The sequence below is a fragment of the Solenopsis invicta genome, chromosome 3 (genome assembly GCF_016802725.1).
Source record: "Solenopsis invicta isolate M01_SB chromosome 3, UNIL_Sinv_3.0, whole genome shotgun sequence".
Lineage (NCBI taxonomy): Eukaryota > Metazoa > Arthropoda > Insecta > Hymenoptera > Formicidae > Solenopsis > Solenopsis invicta.
In genome coordinates, this window is record NC_052666.1 from 31348884 (window position 1) to 31370080 (window position 21197).

General features: G+C 33.2%; 3 protein-coding genes across 18 annotated transcripts in view; 2 read left to right on the forward strand and 1 right to left on the reverse strand.

Annotated features, from left to right (window-relative positions):
- LOC120356820 (dipeptidyl aminopeptidase-like protein 6) overlaps positions 1 to 21197 on the reverse strand; it is a 528524-nt gene that overhangs the window by 97842 nt on the left and 409485 nt on the right. The gene's annotated exons all lie outside the window — the stretch shown is intronic.
- Positions 2338 to 7840, forward strand: LOC120357211 (transient receptor potential channel pyrexia-like). 2 transcript variants are annotated; one of them, XM_039447186.1, is made up of 10 exons: positions 2338 to 2799; positions 2892 to 3144; positions 3340 to 3527; positions 3597 to 3797; positions 3913 to 4241; positions 4319 to 4574; positions 5337 to 5555; positions 6722 to 7021; positions 7111 to 7367; positions 7465 to 7839. In XM_039447186.1, exons 1-10 carry the CDS (start codon positions 2401 to 2403, stop codon positions 7496 to 7498), a joined length of 2436 nt encoding a protein of 811 aa, XP_039303120.1. In that variant the 5' UTR covers positions 2338 to 2400; the 3' UTR covers positions 7499 to 7839. The 2 variants fall into 2 exon arrangements, with proteins under 2 accessions (XP_039303120.1, XP_039303119.1); XM_039447185.1 differs by having other exon boundaries at positions 7111 to 7840.
- On the forward strand, positions 12119 to 18061 carry LOC120356795 (transient receptor potential channel pyrexia-like). The gene is made up of 12 exons (XM_039447184.1): positions 12119 to 13024; positions 13279 to 13738; positions 13822 to 14077; positions 14260 to 14453; positions 14861 to 15116; positions 15314 to 15510; positions 15607 to 15834; positions 15942 to 16273; positions 16351 to 16606; positions 17133 to 17411; positions 17554 to 17819; positions 17917 to 18061. Exons 2-12 carry the CDS (start codon positions 13343 to 13345, stop codon positions 17975 to 17977), a joined length of 2721 nt encoding a protein of 906 aa, XP_039303118.1. The 5' UTR covers positions 12119 to 13024; positions 13279 to 13342; the 3' UTR covers positions 17978 to 18061.

Consider the following 21197-nt stretch of genomic DNA (forward strand, 5'->3'; position numbering starts at 1 on the left):
TAAAGAGCCTGTCGACACCACAGTTAAGTCTCGCGTTATAATTCTTATTCTTGTGCGTTACTTTTAGTCACGTCTCGTATTGTCTTTGTCTAACGTTCGCGTATTTTCGATCGCGTGTTCTTTGTTGAGTCCGTATGTATCTTTCGGGTAAAATAAGTGTGCGCGTGTCAGATAGTGCTGTGTGCGAGCGGCCTGTATTGTTCGTCGATTATTAGCGTTTCCAGTCGGATTTTGCTTCTGTCTTTAAGTAAGCTCGTGCCAATGACCGCGTGATGGCATGTTTTCCAGCCGCGTACGCGTACATAACACGCATTCTTGTTGCGAATTATTATTCAATGTCAGAAAATACAGAAATATAATTGTTAATCTTATGATTCATTGATGTGTTCTCTCTAAGCTCCCTCTCTTCCATCCGATAGCCCACACCAAACCGCCCCTTCTGCCAATTTCGTGGCTGAGCTAACGGTTAAGAAAGCCCATTGTTGCTCGAGACGATTACGAATATTAACTTAGAGATTTCGACAGTATAATATTGATATGAGAGTGGCACGCTCATTCGTGCTTGGCGCTCAATTTTCATATTTAATTTCACGTGTTTAAGAGAATTAATCTCGTATAAGGATTTTTATGATAACTAGCGTCACGGGTACGCAACAAAGTTGCACCACGCTCGTGAGTGCGATCGCAGCTTATATTTGGAATATTACATCATCTGTACTTTAATAATTATTAATTATTAAACAAACTGTTGTATAAATGTAATCCTAACAACTAATTTAAAAACAAATTTAAGTTAATATTTATGTTAATTATTTCGTGAAGAATTTTGAATATTAGCAATTATCAAGAAGTATACATTTTATTCTATTTAAAAAATACGTTAATTCTGTTTTTATTTATTTGATTTTTGTTTTCCCTCATACTTGTGTTATTATAAATAGAAAGAAAAAACTTTAAGGACAGAAACTTGAAGACAGAAACTAACATTAGACTATAACTTTATTCGAACCATTTCCTAGTTATTTCTCAATGATACAGATTTTTAACTCTAGTTCACCATATCCTGATCTAGTTAATTCCTGAAGTGTAATCTTGTTTTATAGTTTCCTGTTTCCTGTATATTATTATAAATTTAATTATTTCAAATTATTCTCTCGACTTGCTATTATTTCATGAGCACAAGATTTAGATTATATATTTTTTAATTTTTACAATACAAGTGTTAAAATATTAATTAGAATGAAAGTGACAAGAAAAATTGAACTGATCACAGATCGAAATATGGCAAACTTTGAACCCTAATATACGAATAAATGAGACCAGCTACAGTTAAAAAATTTTATCGTAAAATTTTGATATTAATGAGGTACCATCATAATACAATACTTAATTTTAAAATTTTTCAAATAAATTTTTTTTCCCTTAAGAAAAAAAAAACAAAAAACTTCGCGGAAAAATTGAAAAAAAATGGATTTTTTTGCGAACTCTTAAAACTAATAATAAATACATCATTTTCAGTTGAAAACAGTGCTCAATAATTTTTTAAGTAAATTTTAAAAACGTTTACAAGATTCTCCAAAACTGCGCGCTGCATACTTGCCGGATTTAAGACACAACTCCAGAAAAGAATCCGAATCTAATAGTGCTAATCAATTTAATTATTTATTAGACGCTTGTACGCATCTCTACTATTATCCCTAATCACGGAAAACTGTAAAGAAATTATTACAAAAAGTCTTACTTCGCACGGGGAAATAAAAATTTTTTATTGCAATAAAATTTTTTATTTCAATAAAATGTTTGTATTATTTCCTCCTTAATACTATAAAATTACATTATATTCCATTGAAACTTTTTTAAATTAAATGCATTCACTTAAAGTAGAACAGACAAAATTTTAAATAAAAATACAAAAATAGTACCACTTATATAGGTATTTTGTAGAAAAAATAGATTAAAAACAAGCGCGCACAGACACGTACGCACGCACACGCACACTTGGCACCTTTTTCTTAAAAAGTTAATTTTTTAATACAATATAAGATTTTTTATCCGGTAATAACGGCTAAATAAGTAAAAAAATAATAAAAATACGGAAATTTATATAATTATACATCAATTAATTATTTACAAGCTAAAAAATTTTATTTTATAATCACGTTAACTTACATCAATAACTTTGTTCATTTACACAAAGCTAATGTGACCCGAGTTAACCTGGTCTTAGAATAAAAATCGTATCAAAACAAAGATATCATACACTTTGCGTCACACATCCAGCTGATAATGGATAGATGTTCTTAACCAAATGTATTGTGCGTCAGTTTCTCACAAGCATCGTGGACGAATCAATTCGTTGTCACATCATTGTCGTTGACGTATAAAAACGGAAAAATTGCAATGCAAGACGGCGATCCGGATCATATTGCACTAATATCAGCGATAAAAAATGGAAAGTTCGACAACGCAAGTGAAATTTTGGAGTACGATCACGAAAATAAATACGTAGGTCCATTAGGTGTTCCTCAAGTGACAGCCCTGCAGATGGCTGCGTGGCAAGGGAACATAGATCTGTTGAATCAACTCCACGAGAGAGGCGCCGATATAAACAGCAAAGATAAAATTGGTAGGTGCGCACTTTATTATGCGGTGTACAACGGTAATACTGAGGTGACAGAGTGGCTTCTTGAACATGGAGGAGACGTCAACGTCAAAATCGGCATCTACCTAAAAGAGAACTTCATACCTGACTATATATACATCGCGAACAGACAATATTATAGCATGTCAAAAGGACTAGTTCGTACCTCAAACATAAAGCGTAAATTCCTACTAAATCTATAAGTAACAAAAATAGAAATTACGCTACTTTCTTAAATATTTTGTTTTAGTTGCCAATACTTTACGGCGGGAAAAGAACGCCCTTGCAATTCGCGGTGGAGAAAAATTACGCAGACATTGTGCGCGTTTTAGTGGAAAGCGGAGCAAATGTGAATGTTGAAGATGAGTACCCGATTATCCCGTTGTTCTTAGCAAGAATTTTGGTAAATCTCAACGATCCCAATGAAATGAATAAGTTCAATGAGATCGTTGGGATTCTGGTCGCCGCGAAGACGTCCATTAAGGCTTTTCCAGATAATACAAGTATTATTACAATCAATTATTTGAACGTTACAAATTAAATAGAATCATAGTATGTTATCATCGATCCATACCTAACCACAAATCCGTCATTGCCAAAGAAAACTTATACAATTAAATACATCATTTACGTAAGTGCGCGAATGTCTGTGTATCATTGTAAAATAACATAAATATAATCACGCTCAACTTTGGTAGAGATCACTCGTCTGCACGTTACGGCAATGCTACGCAGTGTAGCAGTAACGAAGATATTGTTAAATGGTGTATGGCCATTAAAGAACTACGAAAGTATGCTCCTTCATTATGCCGCGGAATTAGGCAATATTGAAACACTTCTACTTGAAGCAATATCACCCGAGTTTGATAATGATACACCTTATACGGTTAGCTTTTTTATTTGATACAAAATTATATAAGACAGACTTGTATATTACGTACTTTTATCCGTTTAGGACATTACGGCTCTTCATGTAGCTGCTTTTAATAATCATCGCAAGTGTGCACAAGCTTTGATCCGTCATGAAGCTAATTTAGTTGCGAAAACAAAGACCGGAATTACCGTCGTGGATGCTATATTTAGTTGTATTTCGCAACCATTAGACTTTTTAATAGACGTCTTAAATTCTTGCGTAACACCAGAATGTGACAAAAGCGTAAGGATAGCTCCACATTTTCTGTTAGACCCTCTTATGTGCAGATATAGATACTACATTCTTATTATTCAATGTTTTCTTTGCTGGATTCTAATAAATGGAATCTTTGTTAAAGATCGTGGTCAACTTCCATATATTGACTCCAAGAGTTGAGACGCAAATGGCAGTAGTCACAGCCATTATTGCAGCAACTTCGGATATGAAGCAACTGGCAATATTACAGCATCCAGTTGTGGAGATCTTTCTCAGATTGAAGTGGAAAAAAATAAGAATATTTTTTTTCCTTCTTATATTCATACACACGTCCTTTATTATTTTTCTCTCAAACTATGCTTTAATGTTTGCACAAAATGATGCTGATCACGTGGTGACTCGAAGAATAGTAGCAACCTGTTCTTGTATTCTTTTGCTTCACAATATAATTCAAATTATATTAGAACCAAAGTAAATACTCACCCAAATAATAAAAGTTTGCATTTTTCGATTAATTGATGCTTGACATATATTCCTAAACATTTCAGGTATTATCGCAGACAACTAGAAATGTGGTTGTCATTGATATGCGTCATACTATCCTTGATAACGTCGATAGCAGAAGAGTTCGTAAAATGTTCAAAGGAAGAAATCGAGTCTCGGCATTGCATGGATTGGATGCTACATTCCATCAGCATCGCAATCTTGTTGAGTTGGATGCAAATGATGTTGTTAATTAGCCGAGTTCTAATGTGGGGAGATTACGCGCTCATGTTTTACACGGTATTGAGGAATATTCTAAAGGTTAGCCAAAATAATTAACATATTGTTTTTTCTTAGAGCAAATTATACTATGTTTCATACATTTATCAAAAATCTAATTACAAAATATAAAAATTAGCATTTTTTAACTTTATACGACAAATCCGATTTTTTCTTAATCTTTAAACACACCGATTCTGTAAAATACGAAAACACATTTTTGGGTCTGGGAGGCTTTTTCAACTTTGAGAAGTTATGACTTTGATTACAATCAATATTTTAAAAAATTTATTTTTTTAATGAAAGTTTGGAATGTCAGAAGGCACCTCCGGAATCTCCGGTCCCGGTGTCTTACCACCTCGACCACTGGGACACAGTGATATTTCTCGCAATATTTGGTATATGAGTGACAACGCATTCTAATTGCGTGATTCTAAAAATTAAAATTTTTCAACTTTCTAGCACAAAAACGTTTTTTTTTTCTTCTTAAAGTCGTTGCGCTATTTATATATACATAAAAGAAAATTCTTGACCTATAAGAGTAGTTGTAACTCGAACATAATGCTTGTCTTTGTGAGCAATCATTAATTTCATGATTTATCGTTTAGACTGATGCTTTTCATGCTTCATATGAGGAATTCTTTAACCATAAATAAGATTATAAATAATTATAAGTAATTAGTAGAGAAATAAATTCGGATCTAAAAAATCACGTCAATAATATTACATAAAAATTTATCTTAGACACTACTCTTGTTATTATAATTAACTTTTATATATTAGGACATTTTTATTATTTTTTAGGTTCTCTTAGCATTTGGCTTCTTGATTTTTAGATTCGCATTAAGTTTAGCCGTTCTGTTTCGCGGAAACAATCAATTTGTCAATTTCTGGAGTTTTATAAAGATAACTGTGGTAATGATGGGCGAGTATGACTACGACAAGCTGTTTGAAATTGAAGACGATAAGAGAAATTTTCTACCAGTCACAAGTGGAATCGTGTTCATGGTCTTCGTCATGCTGGTCAGTATCGTTCTGATTAATCTTATGATCGGTCTGGTGGTCAACGACATTCAAGATCTTGAAAAAAAGATACTATATACAAATACTTAGAAATAGTCCCGCAAAATCTCACTATTCATTATGTTTCAATATTGTTCTATTAGGGTCACATACGTCGATTAATAAAACAAGCGAAATTTGTCGCACATCTAGAAAAAGTGATGTCACACCGAATCTTTCACAGGCCTCGGCTACATCATCTCTTAAGAAAGCTATTTCGCTCGAGACGCAAAATTACTACAACAATTATGTTGTCCTCTCATGAAAAATATTTTCGTTATATGAATCCTTTTATGAACCCTCCAAAGATTCCAACGCATCTAAAAGCTTTATTTCCAGGAAATTTTTCAAGAACGATAAGTATGAATTATATACAATTTTACAATTTGAAGTACATTTTTCTATTCGTCGATAATTGAAATCACGTCTAACGTAAATTTGTATTGTTATGTTTTACAATTAGCTTAGCAGACAAAATCAAAGAAATTGACATACAAAACTGACTTTGATACTATCCAAATTAGAGGAACAAATTCAAGAATTAAAAATACATTGTCATCATAATTTAAGATTGGAAGATCGTAGAAACGACGCGGATTCTTTAAAAAAAAAACCTGTTTAAAAAAAGTCTTAAAAATATTTAGTATATTGCAATCATTTTTCGGTGTACTGAACTATTAATCTTTTAGCAACATTTATACTCATAAAGTACTATAGAAAATTTCGTTATCGGAACTGTATATTTAAAAAAAAAAAGATGTGTGTGTGTGTGTGTGTGTGTGCGCGCGCGCGTGTGCGTGTTTATGTATATAAATACGTAAAAGACAATGCACGACAGTAATTGTAACTCAAACATAATGATTATCTTTGTACGTAATTATTGATTTCAAGATTTATCGTCTAGACTTATCATTTTCATGCTTCAAATGACGAATTCTTAAACCATAAATAAAATTATAAATAAATATAAATAATTATATATAATTATAAATAATTATTAACAAAATAAATCCGGTCTTAAAAAATCGTGTCAATGATATCACATCAGAAATTACATCATATATCACTTTTGTTATTATAAGTAATTATCATGTTGTACATTTAGAGCTTTTTAATATTTTTTTTAGGTTCTCTTAGCATTTGGTACCTTAATTATTGGATTCGAAGTAAGTTTTGCCGTTTTATTTCCCGGAAACGATGATTTTAAGAATTTCTGGAGTCCTTTAAAAACAACTGTGGTAATGATGATGGGCAAGTATGAATTCGGCAAGCTGCTTAACACTACCACCAGTCAGAACGGTGAGAGTACTTTTCTAATGGCCCCAAGCAGATTTCTGTTTATCATTTTCATCATGATCGCCAGTACTGTTCTGATTAATCTCGTAATCGGTCTGGTGACCAGCAAAATTCAACGATTTGAAAAAAAGGTATGCTGCACGAATATTTAAAAATAGACCACCCCCCCCCAAATTTTACTATTCAATACCGTCTCATTATCTCAATATTATCATATTAGGGCTACAAAAATCGATTATTGAATCATGTGAAATTTTTTGCACAACAAGAAATATTGATGTCACACAAAATCTTTCCCGAAAAATGGCTACCTTCTCGCTTAGAAGAACAACTGCTCTGGAGTTGCGATGTTACTCCAAATATTACAGTGTCTCGTAACGAATATGATAACTTTTTTGATATTTTGAACTCCAACATTCCAGTTCATCTAAAAGATGCTTTATTTCGGTTAGCCAAGAAATCTTTCAAGGACGATAAGTATGAATTGTATAAGATCATAAAATTTCAAGTATATTTTTCCATGCTTCGAAAATTGAAATTATGTCTAACGTAAATTCGTATAATTATGTTTTAGTTTAGCAGACAGAAACAGAATTGGCGAGCCTTAACCCAAGTAATACAAACTTAAAAAAATTAAGAATGTCTTAAAATTGCGTGATCTAATATTCAATCTAAGTGATTATCCTTTCTGAAAAAATCCGTGTTAAATCGATAGTCGCAGTCTCTCGAAGTTTATTGTTGCCGCTTTTCCAAAATGCTCATTGGTTCTCGCGTTGTGCTTACTTCGTGAGCTGCTGTCATCGTGGAGATTGCGTTTTGACAGTTGTAGTTTTAACTACGTTATAGCTGCGCGCGCACGCGTGTGTGTGTGTGTGTGTGTGCGTGTGTGTGCGCGCGTGCGTGTGTGCGTGTGTAATACTAAGTATACTAAATTAAAAATGGGAAAAAATGTCCATGTAATCATGTAGATTTATTATAAAAAATATATATTTAGTTAAAAGTATAAATATTTTAATAAATTGGTAAATAGATATGGTAATTGGTGCACACAAATAAAAAAAAATTTTTTAATATTATAAAAAGTGTATAAATTTTTTCACATTTTTTATATTATATAAATTTGTACTCATTTCTTTTATACTTTACCTGTTTATATCATTACTATTATTTTTATTTTATCTCCCTTTTTTAAATTTTAGTCATCATAATCTTCTGTATCGAAGTTTGATACGTTAACTTCCAATTTGTATCTTCCGTCAGTTATTGAACCGCAACCTATCTTTTTATTTAATTTATTATTATATAATGTTACAAAATTTGTTTTGATATAACCTTCTATCACTATAATAATTATATATTGTTAAAGAAGAATTTTATTTTATATTAAAATGTTAATGTGATGCATTAAAAAATGTGATGTATTGTATAATTAATTTTTGTTAGTATTGTCGACTTTCTTTATTTATATAATAAATTGATAAACCCGAGAAACTTACTGACTCTTGTTGTTGTATTCAAAATTTCCGAAAAATTAACGTCTTCCGGTTCTGGCAGATTTAATGTGTTTTCAAATTTATATTTTCCTAAACATGAAATTCGGGTACTTAATGAGATTTGTAATTCATAATTAACATTTCCATTATTAAATTGAGTTGCTTTTGGTGGACGAGAATGTGCACCGTCTAAATAAATAATCTGTTAAAAAATGATCAAAATAATTTATTAATTATGCGACATTTATAATATACGTATGTCGTACATGTATGTATACATACATGTATATATAAAGAGAATAAAGTGCATGATGAAAACACCTACATAATTTGATTTTATGTGAGATTCCATCCGGTCAATTTCGTCATTCCAAGATATAACTTAGACACGGAAGTGTTGCAATCTTTTAGCTCCTAACTGTACATACTTGTATGTAGTTTTATTAGGCCAGTATTACATTTATCTTACAAATCTTTCTAATGTATTGAATGGTTACAAAAAGAGGAAAGTCTCAAATTTATAAAAATCTATTATTCTGCAATCAAGCAACAACTTAGAAAATCTGTTCTATATAAATGTAACAAAACTATAAAGGATAAATAAAACATATTTAATTTCAAATGTATTTTATTATAATTGTTAATATTTTAAACATATGATTGATTCTGAAAAAAGAAAGGATAACAATTGTTATTTTAATCCTGTGAGTTAAAATGGATTATGTAACCTATAAAAACTTCTTTTGAATTGAAAGAATAAGAACCACTTTATTTCAATACAGATATTTTAATTAAAAATTTAAAATGTTCGTATTATTTTCATTAATTTAATCAAACATTTTTTCAAATTTACAAATATATTTTAAATATATTATTTTAATATATTAAAATATATTTTAAATATATTTTAATATATTTAAATGTGCTAAATTAATATGTTTCAAATACGCTCTGATTTTAAATAATAAGAAATATGTAGAAAATATTTTCAATTAATTTACAAGTATATATGTAAAAAAGTACATTTGGATTTAAAGTAAAATTTTTATTAAGTAAAAAGTCTTATCATATAACCAATTAAAATTAAAATTTTATCTAATACTTCCATAAGTATGCGATGGGTTTCTGCAGCAGTTTTTTTAAGCTTGAAACAAAACTTGATGCAGGTTCTTTGCTCAGAAATTCCCTTCCCTACAGGGAAAACCATGTAAAAAAAACGCGCTTTATATTCTACCTCGAAGGTGGTGTGGAAACAAATGTATTGCTATTAGTGTTCTGCGGACACTTTGTTGGCCGTATAACGTGAAAATGGTTGTTTGTACATGAAAAATGTATAGAACATTTGTTGTAGAGAACAGTTCAATCTACAATTTTTATAATAACCATAATTGACGTACGACTAATAGAAAGCGATATATTCACAAAAAATCAATTTTTGTGACCTTTGACCTCGAATAACTTTTGAAGCTAACACGATATCGATGGGGACTTTTTGCACCTTGTTTATAATGTCTAAATAAAGGTGTGTGCAAAAATTTAGCTAGGTGGCATTTTTTCCGAAGTAAAATCCTAAAATTCCTGGGCTAATAACCTGATGCTGAAGTTCATCTATATACGCTGGTAAGCTCTGCGCATTGTATACATAATTATTTCTTCTTTCTTCTGTAGTTGCTATTTTGTATCCTCCCAACCTGCTTTCCTTTTCTCTTTTTGTAACGCCCTTTTAAAAGTAGGACATTCTTGACTGATGGCTTTATGGTCGTCATTTAGATTGTATGTTCTATTTTTGAACATACAATTCACACATTTGCTCTCCGTCGCTGTGCAAACACGCGAACTATGATTCCCTGCGCATTTGCAGCATGTTTCTTCTCTCGTACAATTTTTAGCAATGTGGAAGTACCCCCAGCATTTAAAACATCTTTAGACACTGATGTGATTAAATACAGGACATTTCTTCCATTCTATATTTAGTTTTGATTTCTTCAATATCAGCTCGTGAGTCTCTTCATTTCCATCACATTCGCATCACTTCCATTATTATTGATCCTTCGTCATTTCCTCTTCTTTGATTGTTACTCTTTTCTTTAATCATTCTCTTCTTTTCTTTAACCATTCACAATTCACATATTTACTGTATCTATTTTATTCTGCTTCTTAATTGTATTTATAAGTTCATTATCATCAAAGCTTATCTCTTCTAAATTTATGTTAAAAATTTTTACTTTTGGTTTCGATTGAGTCGACTCGAGCACTTTATAATGCTCTCCCAGCTTAGCTTGTACTGTCTCTTTCAATTTTTTCACCTTTTCTCCAGTTTCACAACCCATAATTACTACTCCTTTGCTACCTTTCTTTAATTTCGTTACTCCCATTGCCATATTTTTTATATCTACCTTCTCTTTTATTACTTTCTCTTTTTTTTCGAGAGAGAGAGAGAGAGAGAGAGAAAGAAAGAGAGAGAGAGAGAGAGAGAGAGAGAGGAACTGGATGCACAGCATACATATATTTAAATTTTTCCGCATTCTTTGAGTGGGCGACATTGAATTGATTGTATCCTTGAGACAGTATCTTTGAGACAAATTTTTTAAGAAAACAAAAAAATTTAAGAAAACTGACACAATCTAAACATGAGAGCGGCAGCTATGCGGCAATAACAAATATATCAAGACAGTATCCTTGAGACAAACTGCAGTTTTTTAAGAAAACAAAAAAATTTCCCGGTGTTTACCGCCGAATTTTTTTTATGGTAATGGATTAAGAACATTCTTTCCACTACTATGCCCTTTAATTATTCAGAAGCAGAAGCACATACAGACAGACACACACACACACACACACACACACACACACACACACACACACACACACGCACACGCACACGCACACGCACACGCACACGCACACGCACACGCACACGCATACGCACACGCACACGCACACGCACACACACACACACACACACACACACACACACATACACACACACACCTTTAGTTATACTTAATTATAACTATATTACATAAATCAATAATAATAAAAAAATAAAAAAAATTGTTTTTATTAATTTATGTAAAATTTTTTTGAACTTGATTAATTTTTTAATTTTTTTTTATATTTATTTAAATATAATATACATTCACTATTAAAAGCTTTATAGCGCTCGCGTAGCGGGCGCTTGTTTTGTTCTAGTGTATAGTAAAAAATGTATGAAATCTTTACGTCGTACCAATTGCAAAGAGAATATATTGCTCTTTAGAATAAATGTCAAAACTTAAAATAAATAAAATCTAAGTGTAGTATCTACAAATGTATTACTATTCGAAGGTCTTTCTTTTCTTATTCCAATCTTTAATTTTTTTAAACAAAACAAGTGGTATTATTAAAATAATGAACACGGCATTACCAGTCGAAAGTAGTTATTAATGCCCAATAATTTATTAAGTAAATTTTATAAACATTTCCAAAATTCCTCCGAAGTCATGCGCGCCGCATGATTGCCGGATTTAAGACACAGCCCTAAAAAAAGAGTCCAAATGTAATATCGCAAAATTAAATTTCTAATAAATTTTATCATTTATTTGATACTTGTACACATCTCTATTATTTTCCGTAATCCCAAAAAACTGTAAATTATTGCGAAAAATCTTACCTGAGTTAGGGTAATAAAAATGCTTTATTTTCAATAAAATTTTCTCATTTTGTACTGTTTCCTATTTAATTCTTTGAAATTAAATAAGAAACAGTTTTTTTTCTTATCCGGCTGATAAATATTTAGATGTTCTGGTTAATCACGCACATTATGCATCAGTTTCTCACGAAGCTAGAGAATCTAGTGGTTTTTTATCGTTGACGTTAAAAAAAAGGAAAAAATTGCAATGCAAAAATGTAATCCTGAACATATTGTACTCATATCAGCATTCAAAAACGGAGAGTTTGACAATGCAAGTGAAATTTTGGCGCGCGATCACGAATATAAATACGTAGGTCCATTAGGTGTCCTAATCCTACAGGTGGCTGCGAGGCAAGGAAACATATAGTAGAACTGTTAAACCAATTACTTTTTTAAATTAAATACGTTCATTTAGGTTAAATCAGAAAAAAATTTTTAATGAAAATACTAAGATAATCTCACTTGGGTATTTTGTAGAAAAAATAGATTTAAAGCCAGCGCGCGCACGCACACACACACACACACACTCGCGACGCGCACTTGCCGCCTTTTTCTTGAAAAGGTAATTTTGTAGGGCCCGTAATTAACACGGCCCTGGCGCGTTCTGTAAAGACTGTAATTTTTAACCACCGCGGCGCTGATAGCTATGGGCCCGCGTGGCGACACCGGCAAGCGTGCGAGCGCTCAAAAGATCAAGATCAATAGTGATCCGTGCAAGTGTTCTTTTCGCCATATGTACGTGCGGTCAGAGTCTCGTCCTGGCGAGTCATTAGCCGTCAAACTAATTCTTAATAAATAACTCTTATATTCTCGGCCAGTTAAATAGCGTGAGTGTTCGATTATTAGCCCTCGATACTATCGAAAATTATTCTACATCAGCGAAATCGTCCGTAATACTATCTGAGCGGCAGTTTTGCTACAATTTTGTAATACAATATAAGAGATTTTTACCCGGTAATAACGGCTAAGTGAGTAGAAAACATTGCAAATACAAAAATTTATATAAATATACGTTCATTAATTATTTACAAGCTAGAAAATTTTATTTTATTATCATGTTAATTTATATCGATAACTTTGTTCATTCACACAAAACTAATGTGACCTAAGTTAACCTGGTCTTAAAATAAAAATCGTATCAAAACAAAGATATCATACACTTTATCACACATCCAGCTGATAATGTTACGTGTTCTTATTAACCATGCGTATTGTGTATCAGTTTCTCACTAGCATCGTGGACGAAAAAACTTTTGTCGTTGACGTATAAAAACGGAAAAATTACAATGCAAGACGGCGATCCGGATCATATTGCACTAATATCAGTGATAAAAAATGGAAAGTTCGACAACGCAAGTGAAATTTTGGCGCGCGATCACGAAAATAAATACGTAGGTCCATTAGGTGTTCTTCAAATCACAGCCCTGCAGATGGCTGCGTGGCAAGGAAACGTAGGTCTGTTGAACCACCTTCACGGAAGAGGCGCCGATATAAACAGCATAGATAAAATTGGTAGGTGCGCACTTTATTACGCGGCGTACAGCGGTAATACTGAGGTGATAAAATGGCTTCTTGAACATGGAGGAGATGTCGACATCAAAATCGGTATCTACTCGTCTGAGACCAACATCCCTAATGATGTAGACACCGCGAACATACAATATAGCCCGTTAAAAAGACCGGTTCGTATTTCGATCGTAAATTTCTACTAAATCGAAGTAAAAAAAATAGAAATCACGCTCCTTTTTTAAATGCTTTGTTACAGTTGCCAATACCCGACTGCAAGGGAAGAACACCCTTGCATTATGCAGTGGAAAATAATCACGCAGACGTTGTGCGCATTTTAGTAGAAAGAGGAGCAGATGTGAATGTTGAAGACGAGGACCGGATTACCCCGTTGCTCTTAGCAGGAAGCGCGATGAATCGCACCAATCGCACTGAGATGATTAACAAGTTCGTCAAGATCGTTAAAATTTTAGTCGACGCGGAGGCGTCTGTTAACGCTATTCATCCGGAAACGGGTATTAGTCAATCAATTGAATGTTACGCAATAGATAGAATCACCCTATGCCATCATCGAGTCCATACCTGATCATATAGCCATCATTGTAAAAGGAAATTATTAGACATATCATTTACGAATATGTGTGTACGAATTATTTGCAAAATTATATAAATGTTATCACGCGTTCAACTTTGCTAGGTAACACTGCTCTGCACCGTGCGGTAAAGTTAGACAGTGCAGAAGCAACGAAGATATTGTTAAAAGATGCACGGCCAGATAAATGCAACAACTCCGGAGCTACGCCTGTTCATATTGCCGCGAATAGAGGAAATATTGAAACACTAAGGATTCTACTTGAAGCAATATCATCCGATGTTGATAAACCTGATAAGGTTAGCTATATTAAATCCTGTTTCTCGTTGGCAAACGAATATAAAAATGATAGAAACACGGAATGGATCCGCGTGTTGAAGATCGTGCTGAGCTCGCAAAATCTAATTCTTATTTATTCTAGCAGATTACCTTAATGTATCTTACGATAACTAAAATTGAATGAATAACAACTTTCTTAATAATCTCTTATAAGTATTACAGTTTCAAACAATGAAGATACAAAGATAATATTATTTGAGTTTTATAAAAGAAAATAAAGATTTATCTATGTATACGTAAAATTAGATTTTTGTAATTTATAAAATAACAATTAACAAAAACTAGGTGTGCTATTTTTTTGTCGCAGACTGTAAGTCAAAAAAAAAAAAATAGAAATTACGCTCCTTTTGTAAATGCTTTGTTACAGTTAACAATACCCGACTGCAGGGGAAGAACACCCTTGCATTATGCAGTGGAAAATAATCACGCAGACGTTGTGCGCGTTTTAGTGGAAAGCAGAGCGGATGTGAATTTTAAAGACAATCATCAGATCACCCCGTTGCTCTTAGCAGGAAGCGCGGTGTATCGCACCAGTCGCACTGAGACGATTAACAAGTTCGTCAAGATCGTTAAAATTCTAGTCGACGCAAAGGCGTCCGTTAACGATTCTGATCCGATTACAGGTATTAATCAATTAATTGAACGTTACGCAATAAATATAGAATCACGCTATGTCATCATTGAGATTCATGTCTGATCTAAAATCCAACACTGCCAAAGAAAACACTTATTATTATACATATCATTTGCGCGCGCGCGTGTGTGTGTGTGTGTGTCATTTGTAAAATAAAACAAATATAATCATGCTCAACTTTGCTAGGTAACACTGCTCTGCACCATGCGGTAATGCTAGGCAGTGCAGAAGCAACTAAGATATTGTTAAAAGATGCACGATTGGATAACTACGACAATTGCGGGAATACGCCTCTTCATATCGCCGTGAATACAAAGAATATTGAAATACATAAGATTCTACTTGAAGAAATGTCACAAGAGTACATTGATATACGCAATCAGGTTAGTCATATTAGATGCTGTAGTTTATTACAGATAATTTTTCATTTGAGATAAAATTATATAAATCAAAATTTTATATTATCTTTATCCGTTTAGGACAATCATACCGCTCTTCATATAGCAATTTATCTGTGTCATCGCGAGTGCATACAAGCTTTGATCAGACGCGGAGCTAATTTAGCTGCCGAAATAGACACGGGAATTACCGCCGTGGATGCTATATTTCATCATATTGCGCAACCATTCAACTTTTTAACAGACGTCTTGAATTCTTGCGTACAAAGTCTTCCAACCGATAATTCTCCTTCAAAGAAAATCGAGAGTGTAAGAATTGCTCTACATTTTCCCTCTGACGTACTGATATAGATATTACTTTCTTATTTTACTATGTTCTCTTTACTGAATTATAATGAATGGAACCTTTATTAAAGATCATTGTCGACTTCGGTATATTGGCTCCAAGAGATGAGACACAAATGGCAGTAGTCACAGCCATTATTGCCGCAGTTCCGGTTAGAAAAAAACCGGCAATATTATTACAGCATCCTGTTGTGGAGACCTTTGTCAGATTAAAGTGGGAGAAAATAAGAATATTTTTCTTTCTTTTTATACTCATATTCTTGTCCTTTGTTATTTTTCTCTCAAACAACGTCTTAATATTTGCACATAATGATGCTGATTACGTAATGACTCGAAGAATCGTAGCAATTTTTTTTTGCATTCTTTTGCTTCAAAATATATTTCAAGTTATACCAGAATCAAAGTAAATATGCATCCAAATAATAAAAGTTTGCATTTTTCGATTAATTAATGTTGGACTTATATGCCTAAACATTTCAGGTATTATTTGAGACAACTAGAAACGTGGTTGTCATTCAAATCCGTCATACTATCCTTGATAATATTAATACCGGAAAGGTTCATAAAGTGTTCAAAGGAAGAAATCGAGTCTGGGCATTGGATAGACGGCGTGCTACATCTCATCAGCATCGCAATCTTGCTGAGTTGGATGCAAAAGATGTTGTTAGTTACCCAAGTTCTAATGTGGGACAATTATCCGCTCATGTTTTACACGGTGTTGATGAACATTCTAAAGGTTAATCAACATGTTATTTTTTCTTAGAGCACATTATATTATGATTTATACATCTAACAAAAATCTATTTACAAAATAGAAAAATTATTCTCAACTTTCCGTCATAACTAGGTTTATTTTTCTGGTTGTTACGCTATTTATATAATACATTAAAGAAAATTCTTGACAGACGAGAGTAATTGTATGTCGAACATAATGGTTATCTTTGTGCGTAATTTATATTGGTTACAGGGTTTACCGTTTAGACTAATGATTTTCATGCTTCAGATGACGAATACTAGAATAAATCATTGTAATTTAAAAAACAATTTAGTTTTTTTGGCCTTTGTTTATTTCTTATTTTCATATGACAAATTCTTTAATAACTAAGATTATAAATAATTATGAAAAATTAAAAATAATTATTAAAGAATTAAATCTGGACTTAAAAAGTCACATCAATGAAATAAAATGAGAATTTATATCAAAACTACTTTTGTTATTATAATTAATTTTATACATGAAAAGATTTTTAATTATTTTTTAGGTTCTCTCAACATTTCGCTGCTGGATTATTGGATTTGTATTAAGTATTGCCGTTTTGTATCACGAAAACGATCAATTTCACAATTTCTGCAGATCTATCATAAAACCTGTAGTAATTATGATGGGCGAGAAGTTGTTTAAAATTGAAAACGGTGGTAGTACTTCGCTATTAGTCATAAATGGAATCGTGTTCATGGTCTCCGTCATGTTCGCCAGTATCGTTCTGATTAATCTCATCAACGGTCTAGTGGTCAACGACGTTCAAGGTCTTGAGAAAAAGGTACGATATACGAATATTTAGAAACAGACCCGCAAAATTTTACTATTCAATGCCACCTCAATTGCCAAAAGCTACATAAAACTATGTAAAAATAAATTAATATGCAAATTAATCAACATCGTAATTAATATTGTAACATTAGGGCCACATGCGTCGATTATTGCAACAAGTGGAATTTGTTGCACATCTAGAAAGAGTGATGATATATCGAATTTTTCGCAGCAAGTGGCTACATCATCGTTTAAGAAAACTACTGAGCTCGAAAGGCATAATAGATACAAAAATTACGCTGCTTTATAATAACAAACATATACAACATAGGATTTATCCTTGGAAGCCTCAGAAGATTCCGGACCATCTAAAAGAAGCTTTATTTTTGTTAGCCAAGAAATCTTTCAAGAACAATAAGTATGAATTGTATAAGATTATAAAATTTAAATTACATTTTTTCACGCTTTGAAAATTGAAATTATGTCTAACGTTGATTCGTATTACTATGTTTTAGTTTAGCAGACAAAAATATAAAAATTGACGATACAATCTTAACCCAAGTGGTACGTACTTAAAACAATATAATAATGTCTTAAAATTGCGTGATTTAATATTCAATCTAAATGATATGTATTTAAGAAAAATGTATGAAATCTTTATGTCGTACCAATTTATAAAAAGAATAATGTATTGCTTTTTGGAATAAATAATACGCTACTTTTAATAAATAAAGTCCAAGTGTAGTATCTACCATATATGTATGTGTATTTCTATTCAAGGGTCTTTCTTTTCTATTCCAAACTTTAATTTTTTTTAAACAAAAGAAGTGATACCATTTATATAATAAATACTATAGTTTTAAAAGAACCGCTTTGTTCAAATCGCTAAAAGAAAACCAGAAACATTTTTTTCTGAAAAATTGCTATTTTTGCTATGTAAATGACATGCTACTAATTTTACAATATAATAAGACATTAAAATAGAACTCGTATAAGCGCCGGAATTAATATTGAGCTAATTTTTATGTTTTGTGACGTGACGTCTTGACCGGTCGTTTGTCACAGGGGTCATAAGACCCGACCGGAAATGCACGCTGCGGTTTTACATCCTCTCGGCTCGGAGACAGAGACGTGTTGGCGCGTGCAATTATAGAGTCTCGCGTTTTGTTTGTGTGTGTGTGCGTGCGTGCGTGCGTGCGTGCGTGCGTGTGTGTGTGTGTGTTTATCCGTTAATTTTTAGTGACGTTTTGCGCGGATTTTAAGATCGGCGACTATCTATTGCTAATTCTGTATCGCGGATGTCTCACCCGGCGAGAAGACTACGAGAAAGAGGACGTGCCACCATTAGGAAATTATTGAATTGCGTAGATATTGCGTGGGATTGCAGGAACGCGCACTGCAAGTAATCTCCTTTCACATTTAATAATTTTATATCATCGCGCACATATACAACCTTAAGGCCGCTGCATATTGCAGAATATCACAGGAGGGAAAGTCGGACAAAGAGATGTCGACACTCCGAAACATCGCGTGGAAAACCCCAGTAATGTAGACGCGAGAAGATATTTCTGACTTGGTCCTGAGCACGCAGACTGCGGACGCAAAGAAAAGTCCGTAAGGATAGCCGTCCGGCATCGGAAAAACCATGGGCGAATTCGCGGATTGCCCGAAAACACCGACCTGACTCAAAATTATGCGCTAAAGCGCGATAGTCTGATTAGCGAGGACCGCGAGGGTCAAGTGATTAAGCGGACCCATCGCGAGGCACAATAAATTTCCATGCGTGGGATAAGAGTAGGGTGGAGTAATCCTGCGTGCCGCCTGCGGAAGATCCTTGCGCTACGACCATGAAGTAAGATTAAAGAGACGAAACTGCATAGGCTGGGAAGAAAAAAGTTGGTCACCAAAAATATTCTGTAGACCATAGCGTCGCCATCTTGGATACTGATTTTATTCTTGTTGTTTACCAAATGTTAAACAAAAATAAAATGATGCACGTTGGCATTTTATCTTTGTCTAACATTTGGTCAAAGATGCCGACGCTATGGCCCACGGAACATTTTTTGTGACCACTTTCAATCTCTGCAGTTTTGTCTCCTTAATCTTACTTCATGGTTACGACTTACTTCGCTGAGGGAAACAAGCCGTGCCGAGTCGAGAAGAAGATTGACGCCTCGAGGATTTTTGAGGTAAGACAGTGTGCCATGGTGAGACAAAGTATTCTTGTAAAGCTACCGATTTCACCGATCGGATGGGTCGCGCGCGCGGTGAGAGTTAGTAGAGTTCGCGTTCTGTGCGAGCGGATTTTCCACCGATATTAGAGCACGTGTTGGAGTGCCGTGTGCCTTGTTCCGCCAACGCCGCCCCATCCGATCACGTCGCGTATAATTTCTTGTCGTTTATTAAAGAGCCTGTCGACACCACAGTTAAGTCTCGCGTTATAATTCTTATTCTTGTGCGTTACTTTTAGTCACGTCTCGTATTGTCTTTGTCTAACGTTCGCGTATTTTCGATCGCGTGTTCTCTGTTGAGTCCGTATGTATCTTTCGGGTAAAATAAGTGTGCGCGTGTCAGAGAGTGCTGTGCGAGCGGCCTGTATTGTTCGTCGATTATTAGCGTTTTCAGTCGGACTTTGCTTCTGTCTTTAAGTAAGCTCGTGCCAACGACCGCGTGATGGCATTTTTTCCAGCCGCGTACGCGTACATAACATGCATTCTTGTTGCGAATTATTATTCAATGTCAGAAAATACAGAAATATAATTGTTAATCTTATGATTCATTGATGTGTTCTCTCTAAGCTCCCTCTCTTCCATCCGATAGCCCACACCAAACCGCCCCTTCTGCCAATTTCGTGGCTGAGCTAACGGTTAAGAAAGCCCATTGTTGCTCGAGACGATTACGAATATTAACTTAGAGATTTCGATAGTATAATATTGATATGAGAGTGGCACGCTCATTCGTGCTTGGCGCCCAATTTTCATATTTAATTTCACGTGTTTAAGAGAATTAATCTCGTATAAGGATTTTTATGATAACTAGCGTCACGAGTACGCAACAAAGTTGCACCACGCTCGTGAGTGCGGTCGCAGCTTATATTTGGAATATTACATCATCTAAACTTTAATAATTATTAATTATTAAACAAACTGTTGTATAAATGTAATCCTAACAACTAATTTAAAGACAAATTTAAGTTAATATTTATGTTAATTATTTTGTGAAGAATTTTGAATATCAGCAATTATCAAAAAGCATACATTTTATTTTATTTAAAAAATACGTTAATTCTGTTTTTATTTATTTGATTTTTGTTTCCTTTCATACTTATGTTATTATAAATAGAAAGAAAAAACTTTAAGGACAGAAACTTGAAGACAGAAACTAACATTAGTCTATAACTTTATTCGAACCATTTCCTAGTTATTTCTCACTGATACAGATTTTTAACTTTAGTTCACCATATCCTGATCCAGTTAATTCCTGAAGTGTAATCTTGTTTTATAGTTTCCTGTTTCCTGTATATTATTATAAATTTAATTATTTCAAATTATTCACTCGACTTGCTATTATTTCATGAGCACAAGATTTGGATTATATATTTTTTAATTTTTCCAATACAAGTGTTAAAATATTAATTAGAATGAAAGTGACAAGAAAAATTGAAGTGATCACAGATCGAAATATGGCAAACTTTGAACCCTAATATACGAGTAAATGAGACCAGTTACAGTTAAAAAATTTTATTGTAAAATTTTGATACTAATGAGGTACCATCATATTACAATACTTAATTTTA